The following is a 14167-nucleotide window of genomic DNA, read 5'->3' on the forward strand; positions in this document are numbered from 1 at the left end:
GCTCAAACGTCTTATCGATTTAACTGTGTTATTATTTTTTTTATACTGTGACTGACAATACTGAAATGATTGTGTGTCATTTACCTCAATCAATATACATTCTGGGTTGTTTAAACATGTTTGGAATCTATCGATTCCTGCCACAAAAGACTTTTGGTCTATTGTGGCGGAGCGCAGCAAAACAACCATCATCGCCTGATTGAGTGGACACCAGCAGCCGATAACGTCTGTGAATCAGTGCTTCTGGACAGAAGCAGACGACAACACACCCGATTCCCGCGCTGCGTCAAAACAGAAACGTCAAGCGACATCAGCCAGTTCTGTGAAAATAATTCAAAAGTCTTCTCTAGTTTGTTTTAACCAGTGAAACTTTCAGATAACTTTTGATCTAAAAAAGAAGAAGACATCTTATAATCGTCTGTTACTTCTAAATTTTATATATAAGCTTAAGTACATTTTAGAAAAAACAAAATGTCTGTGATATTTATGGGTGTTCATAAAAGGAGGGAAGCAATGAAGAAGAAACAAAAGAGGAAGGTTCACGTTACCCCACACAGGTAAGTTTTTCATGATTAGAAAAAAAGTGATCAGATTTGTTCAGGAGGCGGGGGAGGGGTTACGCGGGACGTAGCCCAGTGGTAAAGTACTCACTTGATGTGCGGTCGGTGTGGGATCGTTCCACATCAGTAGGTCCATTTGGGCTATTTCTTGTTCCAGCCAGTGCAACACGACTGGTATATCAAAGGTATGTGCTATATTGTCTGTGGGATGGTGCATATAAAAGATCCCTTGCTGCTAATGGAAAAAATGTAGCGGGTTTCCTTTCTAAGACTATATGTCAAATGACCAAATGTTTGACATCCCTCAGCCGATGATTAACAGATCAATGTGATCTAGTGGTGTCGTTAAACAAAAACAAACCCCACATTTTTTGTTCAAGAGGGCGGGCACTGATGTAGAGTTCTTAAAAGCCCCAGATGCGTGTTCAGAAGGCCCCGCCCCACCCCACCCCACTCCCAATCTATGTTGTTAGTTACATAAAACGTCTTTTACTTCCAGGGTCTCTAGACTTAGATACATTCTGAAATATATTAAATCTGGTTTTTCTATTATATTAAAAAAAATTTTTTTTAAAAAGCAGAAAAAAATAAAAGTGGGGTGGGCAAATGGGGGTGGGGGGGGGGGGTGAAGCCAAGTCAAGTCTAACCAACCGCCACGGTTTGACGACCCTGTATTGATAATTTTATCGATAGCTCACAGGAAACCAACATACGTCATCATATATTAGTCAATACACATTGTCGTCATCGACAGAAAAACCCCACCCTATTTTTAATAATAACACATCTAATTACTGTTTAGTTTGATCCTACACATGCCATTTTAGCTTTTCGTATCAATGATCAAAGGATATAATATTATTTGTAATATTGATGCATGCAGGCGTAGATGCAGGGGTTTTGTAGTGAGGTTTGCGAGTTTTTAAAAAGGCTCCATCAGTGCTAGGCTTGTATTCCCAAGTAGGCCTACACTAATATAGCCCATTGGGCTATTTCTCGCTCCAGCCAGTTCACCACGACTGACACATCAATGGCCATGGTTTATGCTATCCTGTCTATGGGATGATGCATATAAAAGATCCCTTGCTGCTAATCGAAAAGAGTAGCCCATGAAGTGGCGACAGCGGGCTTCCTCTCTCAATATCTGTGTGGCCCTTAATCATATGTCCAATGTCATACAACTGTAAATAAAATGTGTTGAGTGCGTCGTTAAATAAACCATTTCCTTCCTTACTTTGTTCTTATTTTCCCCAGAATACATTGTCATATAGATACTGTTACACAGAAATTCAATTATAATGGAAGCAAAAGTGAATGGTGATATGAATATGCTTCAAATTTTTTTACCCTGATCAAAGAAACTGTAGAGTAGGCCTGCTGGTGCGTGATGTTCCATTTGAAAACAAACAAATAAACAAAACAAAACAAACAAAAAACAACACACACACACACACACGCACACACACGCACACACACACACACACACACACACACACACACACACACACACACACACACACACACACACACAAAAGAAAGAACACAAACAAACAAAACAACCCCACAAAAAACCAAACAAAAACAAAAAACATACATAATTAAACAACAAAATTAACCAAACCTGTTCACCCATCTTGTTTCTTGGGTACATATTTTACAAAATGTATGTATAATTTGCTGCACTTTATGGTTAATACCTTTTACAAACAATTTCTACTTTTATATAACGTTCGTTTTAAAGGGACATACCCTAGTTTTTAAACACTAAGACATATTTAAAACTATTAGAGCTGTTTTTGATAACTGAAATCATACTTTACTTAGATTGTATTGTGTAGATTATCCATTTCCATACATTCGAAGTGTTTTTGACCATCCTGTTGTTTTTAATAGCACAGAATGCATTTATCATATTTTTAAAAACGCACATGCATCTGAGAAGAAACAGTTATGGAGTAGAGTTTTAGTCTATTTTTAGAGGGTATTTCACCATTTCAAAGTCACAGTCTCATGTTTCACTCAAATGTAACTTTATCCAAATGTGTTACAGGTTTGTAGATTAACTAAACTTAGTGTTAATTTTCACGGGTTGAAACTAGGGTATGTCCCGTTAATAACATATTGTAGTATCAGACATTATATACAACACACCGTAAGGTTCTGTTTGGTACTGATTTCACGTAACAATGGGGCTCAAATAAAGTAAAGTAAAGTTTCTTTTGTTTGTCGACACCACTAGAGCACATTGATTAATTAATCATCGGCTATTGGGTGTCAAACATTTGGTAATTCTGACTCGTAGTCATCATCGCTACATTTTTCTTAATGCAGCAAGGGATCTTTTATATGCATTTCCCCCACAGACAGGAAAGCACATACCACGGCCTTTGATAAGTTGTGGTGCACTGGTTGCAACGAGAAAAACCCCAATCAGTTGAATGGATCCACTAAGGTGGTTCGATCCTGCAACGCAAGCACGTCAAGCCAGCACTCAACCGACTGAGCTAAATTCCGCCCCGGGGATCATTCATTCATTCATTTCCACTTATTTACGTGCTTATATCCAACTAAGGTTCAAACACGCTGTCCTGGGCATACACACCTCAGCTATCTGGGCTGTCTGTCCAGGACAGTGAGTTAGTTGTTTTAGTTGGCTAGTGGTTAGTGAGAGAGAAGAGGACGTCGTGGCCTTACACCTATCCACTGAGTTGTTAAAACTCGCTCTGGTACCGGGCTGAGAACCCTGTACCTACCAGCCTTAAATGTCCGATGGCTTAACCACGACACCACCAAGGTCGGTATAACATACTAAATACATGTTCTTGTTTAGAATACCTGTGTCTGTATTTCCAGTGTGTTTGCAGACATGTGCTGTTTGTTGCATTTATTTTCGTAATGTTGCGTAATGTTTTTTACATACGTACAAAATTATTCGGGGGTAGGGGGAGTAAAATTTGGTTTGTGCTACTAAAAATATTAGGACGACAACAAACACCTTGTTTATACAGACACTGACATTCTAATCAGAAATATATATATATATATATATATATATATATATATATATATATATATTAAACGGAAAAAATATCTTTAATATGTAATGTTAGTCATCAGAAAGCATCCATATGTCGTAACCATGTTACAAAGACAGCTCACTCTGGATGATCCCTTCAATAAATTTGATGTAAAATCCAATAAACGTTTCAGCTGAACCATGTAATTTAATTATTAATATTAGCACATCAGCGTAACAAGCAAAGTTATCCTTCAGTGAATCTGCTAACACGTATATAGAAACAAACATTGGTTGACTTCTTTCTTTGTCAAACACTGGCGTAGGAAGCGGGTGGGTGGGGCAAGGGGGTAAGGGGGGCATGAGCCCACCCCACTTTGTAGCAGCAGCGATGTTTATATATATATATATATATATATATATATATATATATATATATATATATATATATATATATATATATATATATATATATATATATATATATATGTATTTATATATGTATTTATATACATGTGTGTGTATATATATATATATATATATATATATATATATGTGTGTGTGTGTGTGTGTGTGTGTGTGTGTGTGTGTGTATATGTATATGTATATGTATATACATATATATATGTATATATATATATATATATATATATATATATATATATATATATATATATATATATATATATATATATACATGTCGATCCCACACCGACTGCGCATCAGGCGTGCGCTTTACCACTGGGCTACGTCCCACTCAGTTATTATTAAGAACACTCAGCAACGGAAGATTTGGAAATATGTACTTTTATGTGGCTGATATTAAATGAAAACAAAAAACACTTAGTCATCAATAACACAAAACATATCCACCAGCACTGTTTGAAGCAAATTTATTTCGTAGAACAATGCTATGGGCGGAGAAACATGGTAACCAATTGGACGTTTTGTGTATTAATTTGAACATAGCACTTTCGATTAATTGTCTGCTTATTTATTCATATTACCCACGAGGAATATTTTTGCGTCAGTACTTCCAACACATCGTGATGTTAAGAAGCATGCATACCCTATCCTGGGGCGTAGCCAGAGAGGAAAAAACCCCGAGGCAAACCCAGACCTGTGAAATAAATAAATAATTTAAATAAAATAAATCTGGGGAAAAAAGAATGAAATGTTTTATTTAACGACGCACTCAACACATTTTATTTACGGTTATATGGCGTCAGACATATGGTTAAGGACCACACAGATTTTGAGAGGAAACCCGCTGTCGCCATTACATGGGCTACTCTTCCGATTGGCAGCAAGAGATCTTTTATTTGCGCTTCCCACAGGCAGGATAGCACAAACCATGGCCTTTGTTGAACCAGTTATGGATCACTGGTCGGTGCAAGTGGTTTACACCTACCCATTGAGCCTTGCGGAGCACTCACTCAGGGTTTGGAGTCGGTATCTGGATTAAAAATCCCATGCCTCGACTGGGATCCGAACCCAGTACCTACCAGCCTGTAGACCGATGGCCTGCCACGACGCCACCGAAGCCGGTAAATCTGGGGAAATTCAAGACGAGGCAAGCGCCTCATCTGTCTCATGCTGGCTACGCCATTGCTATCAGGAAATATTGTTATTATATCAGGGCCGTAGCTAGGATTTTTTGTTGGGGGGCGGGGGGGGGGGGGGCAACTGAGTAGTTAACAGTCTAAAACTCCTTAAACAGCTAAGAAGAGAATTTTCTTTAAGTTTCTTTAATCCCCCCCCCCCCCCCCCCCCCCTCCGCTAGCTACGGCCCTGTATATGACAATATTGTTGTTGTCTTGGTGAACTCATGATACACACATTCTATTTACACTATTGTAATCCATGTAACAATGCGTGGCGATTCGATTGCAGCCCTATAATAGCTGTTTGGTAGTAATGCTAATATGAAGTATCGTTGTAATCCAGATTCGGGCACTGTTGTTTAATTTTGGCAAAAATCAGCCTCTCTCCCCCCCCTCTCCTCCCCCCCCCCCCCCCCCCCCCCCACGATACACAAATGGGAGCCTATGTAACCACCCACGTACGTCTACCCTTTCTCTGGTCACTTCAGGGACGAGACGTAGCACAGTGATAAAACCCTGGCCTGATACGCGATCGGTCTAGGAATCCACGTCGGTGGGCTCATGGAGGTATTTGTTTTCGTTCCAACCAGTGCATCAAAACTGATGTAGCAAAAGTCGTGGCATGTACTATCCTATATATGGGATGGTACTTGTAAAATTTGTACCCATGAAAGGCGTGTGCTATAACAGCTTGCTCTAAAGGTGTACGTTAAACCACTTGGGACTTGAACTTGCTAATCAAAACAGAGGTTTTATGACTGGCATCATGGATCAGTAAATAAAAATGTGTTTAGTTCGTCATTAAACAAACCGTTACTTTCTTTCTATTCTGTCATTTAATTAACACAGGTAGTCGGTAAACCTTCTAGTTAGCCATCTATGCATATATCTCATTCTAGCAAAAATTTTAAAGCGGAGGTTTCCGGAATATTTTTATTATTTAAGGATATAGAACAGAAAATCCAATTACGTTTGGTGCATATATATGACTCCGCACTCCGCATTGGTTTCACTACGCTGGCTTATCCAGGTTAAAAACAAAGCCAGTATTTCGAAAGTGGGACACTTTCGACGGCTCCTACCGATCTCGGTTTTCATTGGCTTATCACAAGTGTGGAATTCCCCAACAAGAGATCACGTGAGATTTCGCAATTTTTGAACAAATTTAACTGTCTTGATTGAGGGGTCGTCTCATATCCCCAAAACATATTTATATCCATAGAGGTATAGTACAACGCCTTTCCAGGGGTCGGTGGGTGGGGGATTTGCCTTGAAATTTTGACAGTGGCCAGCTGTTGGCATACGCGTTACATGTAAGAGGGTGTTACTAATTACGTAACGCTCTAGGGGTAGAGGAAGAGGGTAAATAATAATTTCAAACTCGATGAGCAGTCGACATTCTTGACTGTGGTAAATATTCAAAATTTGCATTTAAATATAGAACGTCTTTGTTATTTAAAAAAACATTGAAGAAAATTGGGTCTGCCGTTTGAAAGGAATCGGTCGTGAGAAAGTTGTTTGCGTAACTACGTGTTTCTGTCTGCTGAGCAATGCAAACAAACCAATGACAAAAACATTGGATTTTATTCTCCTAAACTGTAGACTTAGCAGTGTAAAAAAGAATGCCATACAATTATATGCAAATACAGAAACAAAACAGACCATTGTTTTGACATTGCCACTATCAGTCATCCCAGCTCTCCAGTCTTGCACTTGAAAAATATTGAGATGATTAATAATTCAAGGGTTTTTTTTAATATACTGTTCAAAATCAGTAGGGGATATTCAAATATAACACAATATAACAGAGATGTATTAATTTTTATTGCAATATTAATTAATGGTAAAACACAAGCACTCATGTGATAAGGGATTGGCATTAAAGATTATAGCCAAGATAGTGATGTAGGTCCGGCGGAGACACAAATAGGCAACAGGGGTGATGCTTGTCAATTTGAAGTTTTCAATAATTGCACTAGTATCGGATTAAGTCCCCGCAGTTCGCCAAACATGCACGAATCCGACGTGGCATGCTCCTGATTAAACGTCCAATAACATTTTGGGGGATCCTGTCCCTTTCCTTTTGGAGAGCGGCGCCTATTTCAGCCAAGTTGGTTGACTGACGTTGACGTTCTCGGAGACGTAGCCCAGTGCTAAAGCGTTCGCTTGCTGCGCGGTCGGTCTACGATCGATCTCCGTCGGTGGACCCATTGGGCTATTTCCGGCTGGGGTCAACATGCGTGGATGTTACTTCTATGCAGTCTGTTACGAATAGTCTGACCAGATACTGTAACACCAATTCTCTTGCGATTTGATTGGCTGATTGCCTTCGATTCCACAAAGGGTAAGTCCTAATGAAGCGGTCTTGAACCGAAGTTGTCGCCCTTGGCCGTCCTGAACGGGGACGATCATCCACATTTCTGGTTTGTCGATATCGGGCCCACATTCGGCTAATGACTGATTATGACACATTACGTCTACGGGCCACAATTCGCTGGGTGGTGCCAACTTGAAGCATGCCTACAGCTTCGCATTGAGACGTCGCATTGTTGAAACGCTACACAATGTCGTAAAGAATGTCACAGCAAAGTTATAATTTAGTGTTCCAGTAACAAACAAACGTACACACAAACTAACTGTTCAATTTCAAATCAGATGAAGGGTGTGAAGGGCACGTGCAACGTCACGTCACATGCTTCGCGATCAAAACAATCTGTGCGGGGTTTTTTCCATGCCCTTTGAGTGAGAACAGTAACGCACACTAATACAAAATGAAATGTGTGACTGTCACGTAGTTATATGGTGTTCGGGGATCCATACACGAAACTCTGAGATTTGTCAATAACGTGTCTGAGCACCTTGTGGATTGGCAGTGGTACAACGTCCCTCATTCACTGAACATGAGCGAGGTGGTGGTGGTAGCGACATGGTGTGGGCAGGAATTCATGACATCGGACAATACCACCTCATTTGCATCATTCATGGGAACCTAAATGCTCACTATTACACACCAAACTCTAAACCGGGTCAACCCGGATTGATTCGGATAGGATACGGGTCGTGACACACCAAATACGGGTTCCAAACCGGGTCAACCCGGTTTGGTTTCAATTCACATATGTATGTGGATTGAGCAACACGCTTACGGGTCAGTTCGGTTTGGGATTTCGGTGTGTCAACGGTACATTGGCGAATAAGCATCAGTTCAAAGATTTTATTTTATTGCGGCACTGTTCAAAGCTTCTGCTGTAGCCATTGGTTTCCATCTCACTAGATATCCTTACATATATCTTCTTATTTCTAACTAAACCATCCAACTGGCCTTGAATACTGTCGTCGGACCATATTTTGATCAAGCATAGTACTTCTTCATACGTCCATGGTCGGGATGTTTCCTCCATTTTTGTGTTTGATGCGAAAAGGAACTTTCCAATGTCCCACAATCCTTAGCAGTGTATGACGTCATTTGTTGGAATTCCGCACAACGCTAGCTCTAAGAACCGTATTCGGTGTGTCTGGGTCCAAACCGGGTTGACCCGTACTGGTCGCCGGTGTGTCAACGGTAAAGGCAATTCGGGTCAACACAGATCAATCCGGATTGATACGCATTGGACAGAACCGTATTTGGTGTGTCAACGGTATTACAGTGACGAAATCATCACACCAGTTGTCATTCCTTTCAAGCAACAGCATCCAGGCGTTATGTTTCAACAGGACAATGCACGCCAATGTTCAGCCAGACTAACGACTGGACTTCTTCAGCGGACCAATACTGAGACATTAAAAACTGGCTTGCAAGATAGATCGCCTGTCTTGTTTCCTATTGTGCAGGTATGGGATTTGTTGGGCCGTAGGGTGCGAGAGACCCATGCGCATATTAACAACGTCCACAACCTAAAAATGTTTTTAACTCGTGAATGGATCTTTATAGCTATTCCAGATATCCACTGTCTCATCAGAAGCATGACCTGACGTTGCACCGCTGTCAACATACAATGCCCAATGTTTTGAGACACGTTACTGACAATTTTCAGATGTCCGTGTATGGACCCCAAGCACCATTCAACGACGTGTGACAGTCACACATTTCATTTTGTATTGGAAATATCTTTTAAGTCCACCGGATAAGTACATGTAGATATCTACTTGTCTACCAATATCTTTACTGGTCCAATTAAGTTGTTAGTTTTATTTAAGTGCAAGGATAATGTCTTTGATTGCACAAAATGAAGCCAATATATATATATATATATATATATATATTTTTTTTTTTATTATTATTATTATTTTTTTTTTATATATTTTTTTTTTATTTTTTTTTTTATCCCAGTGCCCCCTTTCCTTTCTCTCCTTTGAATTCCATCTCCTTTCTTCCCGATCTGGCAACTCCTTCTATCTTTCAACTTCTTTCGCTGTCCACCTCCACATCCCAGTCCTTGTCTCTCCAACCGCGACAGGTGCTTGTCTCTTGTGACTATCTGTGCCACACACCTGTTCCCCATCAGCTTTTAGCTGTGGGCTTAGTCTGACCACTTCGGGGAGTGTTCAGTAGTTACTTCTGGCATTGTTAAGAGGCACTTGTAACCACCTACTATGCACCCCTGCTACTGGCGATCGTTAGTTAGTGCCGTGGGTCAGACCAGATTTATTAGCGGCAGAGGACGAGGATGCCAGGTGGGTGCAGGGATATACACAGAGACTGCACCCGTGGAGGAAGTTGAGACAGGTAGGCGATGGTGTGGACAGCTCAGAAGACAGAGTCGGAGGAAATTGACAGAAAGGGTCGAAACAGATTCAAATCGTGGGAGAAATTGGCAAGTTTTTTTTATATTAAGATAATGAGAATGATAGGCAGAGGGTGATAGATGAGAAAGATGAATGAATGTGTGAGCCAGCTTTGACGGGATTTGAACCACTATCGTCAGCTTGATTGTCCAGAAGCTTATCCATTAGACCACGGAGCTCAATGCCACAAATATATGATGCCGCAGTTAAATCTAGCGACTGATTTTATTTTGTAAGTCACGAATTTCCTTTTATTTAAGCACATATACCAAATTGCTAAACTTTTTTTGGTTAAGTATATATATAACAGTATAACACCAACGACCTTCGCAAACATAATCGCCATGGCATAAACCAAAACATACACTCGTTTACACTACAACATTGTATTGAGAATCAATAAAACAATGAGTCTGGAGACAATCAAGACCATTGTCAACGATCATGCAGCGTGAACACTGGGAATTCCATGAAATGACGCCATCGGTGAAGGGGCAGGACGTAGCCCAGTGGTAAAGCGTTCGCTTGATGCGCGGTTGGTCGAGGATCGATCCCCGTCGGTGGACCCATTGGGCTATTTCTCGTTCCAGCTAGTGCCCCACAGCTGGTGTAACAAAGGCCGTGATATGTACTATCCTGTATGTGGGATGGTGCATATAAAAGATCCCTTGCTGCTAAAAGAGTAGACTATGAAGTGGCGACGCGTCGGCGGACCCATTTATCGTTCCAGCCAGTGCACCACAGCTGGTATATCAAAGGCCGTGGTGTGTGTTCTCCTGTCTGTGGGAACGTGCATATAAATGATCCCTTGTTGCATTAGAAAAAAATTAAGCGGATTTCCTCTCTATGACCGAGTCAAAATAACCATATGTTTGACATCCAATAACCGATGATTAATAAATCAATGTGCTTTAGTGGTGTCGTTAAACAAATCAAACTTCTTGTTATCATCAAAATTCTGTCACGTGCCAAACGGTCAAATCAAGGAGGGCGGAGGGCAAAGGGGGAGGGGAAGGGCGGCGTCACATAAGGCCACTATCGTGATTCTCATATAGACATTACAACTAAAAAAAAAACCCTGGGTATTCAAAACTAGATGTTCTAGACAAACAAAAATGTTTCAAACGAGAAGTTCCATACGAATATCTGTAGAGGAGTCAGGACCATGTGCCTCTAAATAAAACCCTACTATACAGGGCCCATATTTTCGAAGCTATCTTAGCCTACGAAATCGTAAAATCATCGTAAGCTATGACGTCACTATGGCGTGTGCTGTAGTGACGTCACAACCTACGACGGTTTTACGATTTCGTAACGCTAAGATGGCTTCGAAAATATGGGCCCAGGCATAGAGATAATCACTGAAAAGGACTAGTATAATTTGTAATTTCATAGTTCCCGATTTTCCAGTGGCAGCGGGAGCGACGACGTCAATCTTTGCGTTCTTAGTTCAGCTCAATGTTAAAGTTTAATCCCATTTCTCACAAACTACATCAATGAAACTTGGTTTATAGTTATATTTACATAGACGAATATTCATCCCAGTGCTTGATAAAATGTTTCAAATTTATTAAAGTAAAATGTTAATTTAATTGTGTGTTGTTGTTTTTTTTAAATACAGTTTAATCTTATAATTTAAATAATTATAATATTTATTTCTAACATGCACCGAGATCAGATTAAACTCTATGGATGCAACTATCAGCGACATTGAATTTAAGTTTATGGCAGGTGAAGCATTTAATTCTGTGGAATTATTGGTGGTTGTGGTTGTGGTGGTTGTTGTTGTGGTTGTTGAGGTGGTGGTTATGGTGGTGGTTGTGGTTGTGGTGGTGGTGGTTGTGGTGGTAGTTCTGGTGGTGGTTGTGGTAGTGGTGGTTGTGATGGTGGTGGTTGTGGTGATGGTGGTTGCGGTGGTGATGGTGGTGGTTGTGGGGTGATGTTTTTGTTGTTGTTGTTGTTTTTGGGGGAGGGGGCGCGTTTTGTGGCGTAGCGCAGTGGTTAAGCCATCGGACTACAGGCTGGTAGGTACAGGGTTCGCAGCCCGGTACCGGCTCCAACCAAGACGGAGTTTTTAACGACTCAATGGGTAGGTGTAAGACCACTACACCCTCTTCTCTCTCACTAACCACTAACCAACTAAAACAACTAACCCACAGTCCTGGACAGACAACACAGATAGCTTAGGCGTGTGTGCCCAGGACAGCGTGCTTGAACCTTAATTGGATATAAGCACGAAAATAAGTTTAAATGAAATGAAAATGTGTGTTTGTTTTATTTATTAATTAATTTATTTATTTGTTTGTTTGTTTTGGGAGTTGTTATATTTTTTCCATGTAGATGCTTATGGCCCGATCACACTGGCCCGAATGCCATTCCGTTTGTTTTCCGAATAGGAATTTGGGTGTTCGGGGAGCTAACGGATCATATTCGGGAAGCATTCGGTGTGTTCTAGGAGTATACTGGCTGTTCGGCTCCGTACGGATGCATACGGAACGGCATTCCGTAGCTCCAAAAAATTTTTTGCATGTTCAAAATAATTTTCATCGACCATCCGAATGTGGCGTCCATGTGATTCGGGAAGTATTCGGGAAGCATTCTAGGTGCATACGGCATGTACGGAAAACGTTCGGGAAGCATGCGTCTAGTTCTTGGTGCATTCGGAATGAAAATTTGGAGGTGCTGGGTTCCGTATGCTTTCCGAACACCCCGAATGGACATAGAACATGACGAACCCTTTCCGAACGCTTTTTGAACCCTTGCGGAAAGCATGCGGAAAGAGTTCGGTCCAGTCTAGGTCGATTCGCCGTGTTCTGAAAGCATTCGGAAAGCATACGGAAAGCGTTCGGAAAGGAAACCTTTCGAAGTCAACATGCGGGAAGTATTCGGTCTATTCAGAAAGCATTCTGAAACCATACTGAAAACATTCGGAAAACAAACGGAAAGCATTCGGTGATACATTGGGGAAAACACATTCGGAGGGACATTCGGCCAGTTTAAAAAATCACACCACTTTCGTATACGGAAAACAAACGGAAGCTCATTCGGGCCAGTGTGATCGGGCCATTACACACACACAACGACGCACAAGCAAGTATAGTTTTAAACTCCTGTTTTGTACAAACGTCGTTGTTAGATGGCATTTTAACTTACGGCTATTTAATCACATGGGGCGAAATGTAGCCCAGTGGTACAGCGTTCGTCTGATGCGCAATCGATCTAGGATCAATCCCCGTCGGTGGGCCCATTGGGCTATTTCTCGTTCCAGTCAGTGTTCCACAACTGGTGTAACAAAGGCCGTGGTATGTACTATCCTGTCTGTGGGATGGTGCATATAAAAGATCCCTTGCTGTTAATCGGAAAGAGTAGCCCATGAAGTGGCGACAGCGTGTTTCCTCTCTTAATGTTTGTGTGGTCCTTAACCATATGTCCGACGCCATATAACCGTAAATAAAATATGTTAAGTGCGTCGTTAAATAAAACATTTCCTTCCTTCCTTTATGTAATCACTGGATGGGATCGCAAAAAAACATTAAAAAACCCCCACAAATAACCCTCACCAAGAAAACCCCACCAATACCAACAAAAGAGAGAGAGAGAGAGAGAGAGAGAGAGAGAGAGAGAGAGAGAGAGAGAGAGAGAGAGAGAGAGAGAGAGACAATAAAGAGTTAAAAGTTTAGAGAAGAAAAACCGACACAATAGACCTCGAGTCTATGAGGGTGATCGATCCTTGACCCATCACACCTCGCGAACTGAATATTATGTATATGCGCATTTATGATCCGTCTATACCCTAACGAAAACAGCCATCCCTTGAAGAATAACAATCCAACATCTGAATATTATTATGTATATGAACATTATAATCCGTCTATACCCTAACGAAAACAGCCATCCCTTCAAAAATAACAACCCAACATCTGAATATTATTATGCACATGCGCATTTATAATCCGTCTATACCCTAACGAAAACAGCCATCCCTTCAAAAATAACAACCCAACATCTGAATATTATTATGCACATGCGCATTTATAATCCGTCTATACCCTAACGAAAACAGCCATCCCTTCAAAAATAACAACCCAACATCTGAATATTATTATGCACATGCGCATTTATAATCCGTCTATACCCTAACGAAAACAGCCATCCCTTCAAAAATAACAACCCAACATCTGAATATTATTATGTATATGCGC

The 14167-nt window shown here is 40.7% G+C and overlaps 1 protein-coding gene across 1 annotated transcript in view; it reads left to right on the forward strand.

Annotated features, from left to right (window-relative positions):
* The window catches only part of LOC121390940, a 41621-nt gene continuing 27454 nt past the window's right edge, over nucleotides 1-14167 (forward strand). The window contains exon 1 of the mRNA XM_041522785.1: nucleotides 1-557. Coding sequence (XP_041378719.1) covers nucleotides 472-557 — 86 coding nt within the window. The 5' untranslated portion in view covers nucleotides 1-471. The remainder of the gene's footprint in view (nucleotides 558-14167) is intronic.

The sequence above is a fragment of the Gigantopelta aegis genome, chromosome 1 (genome assembly GCF_016097555.1).
Source record: "Gigantopelta aegis isolate Gae_Host chromosome 1, Gae_host_genome, whole genome shotgun sequence".
Taxonomy (NCBI): Eukaryota; Metazoa; Mollusca; class Gastropoda; order Neomphalida; family Peltospiridae; genus Gigantopelta; species Gigantopelta aegis.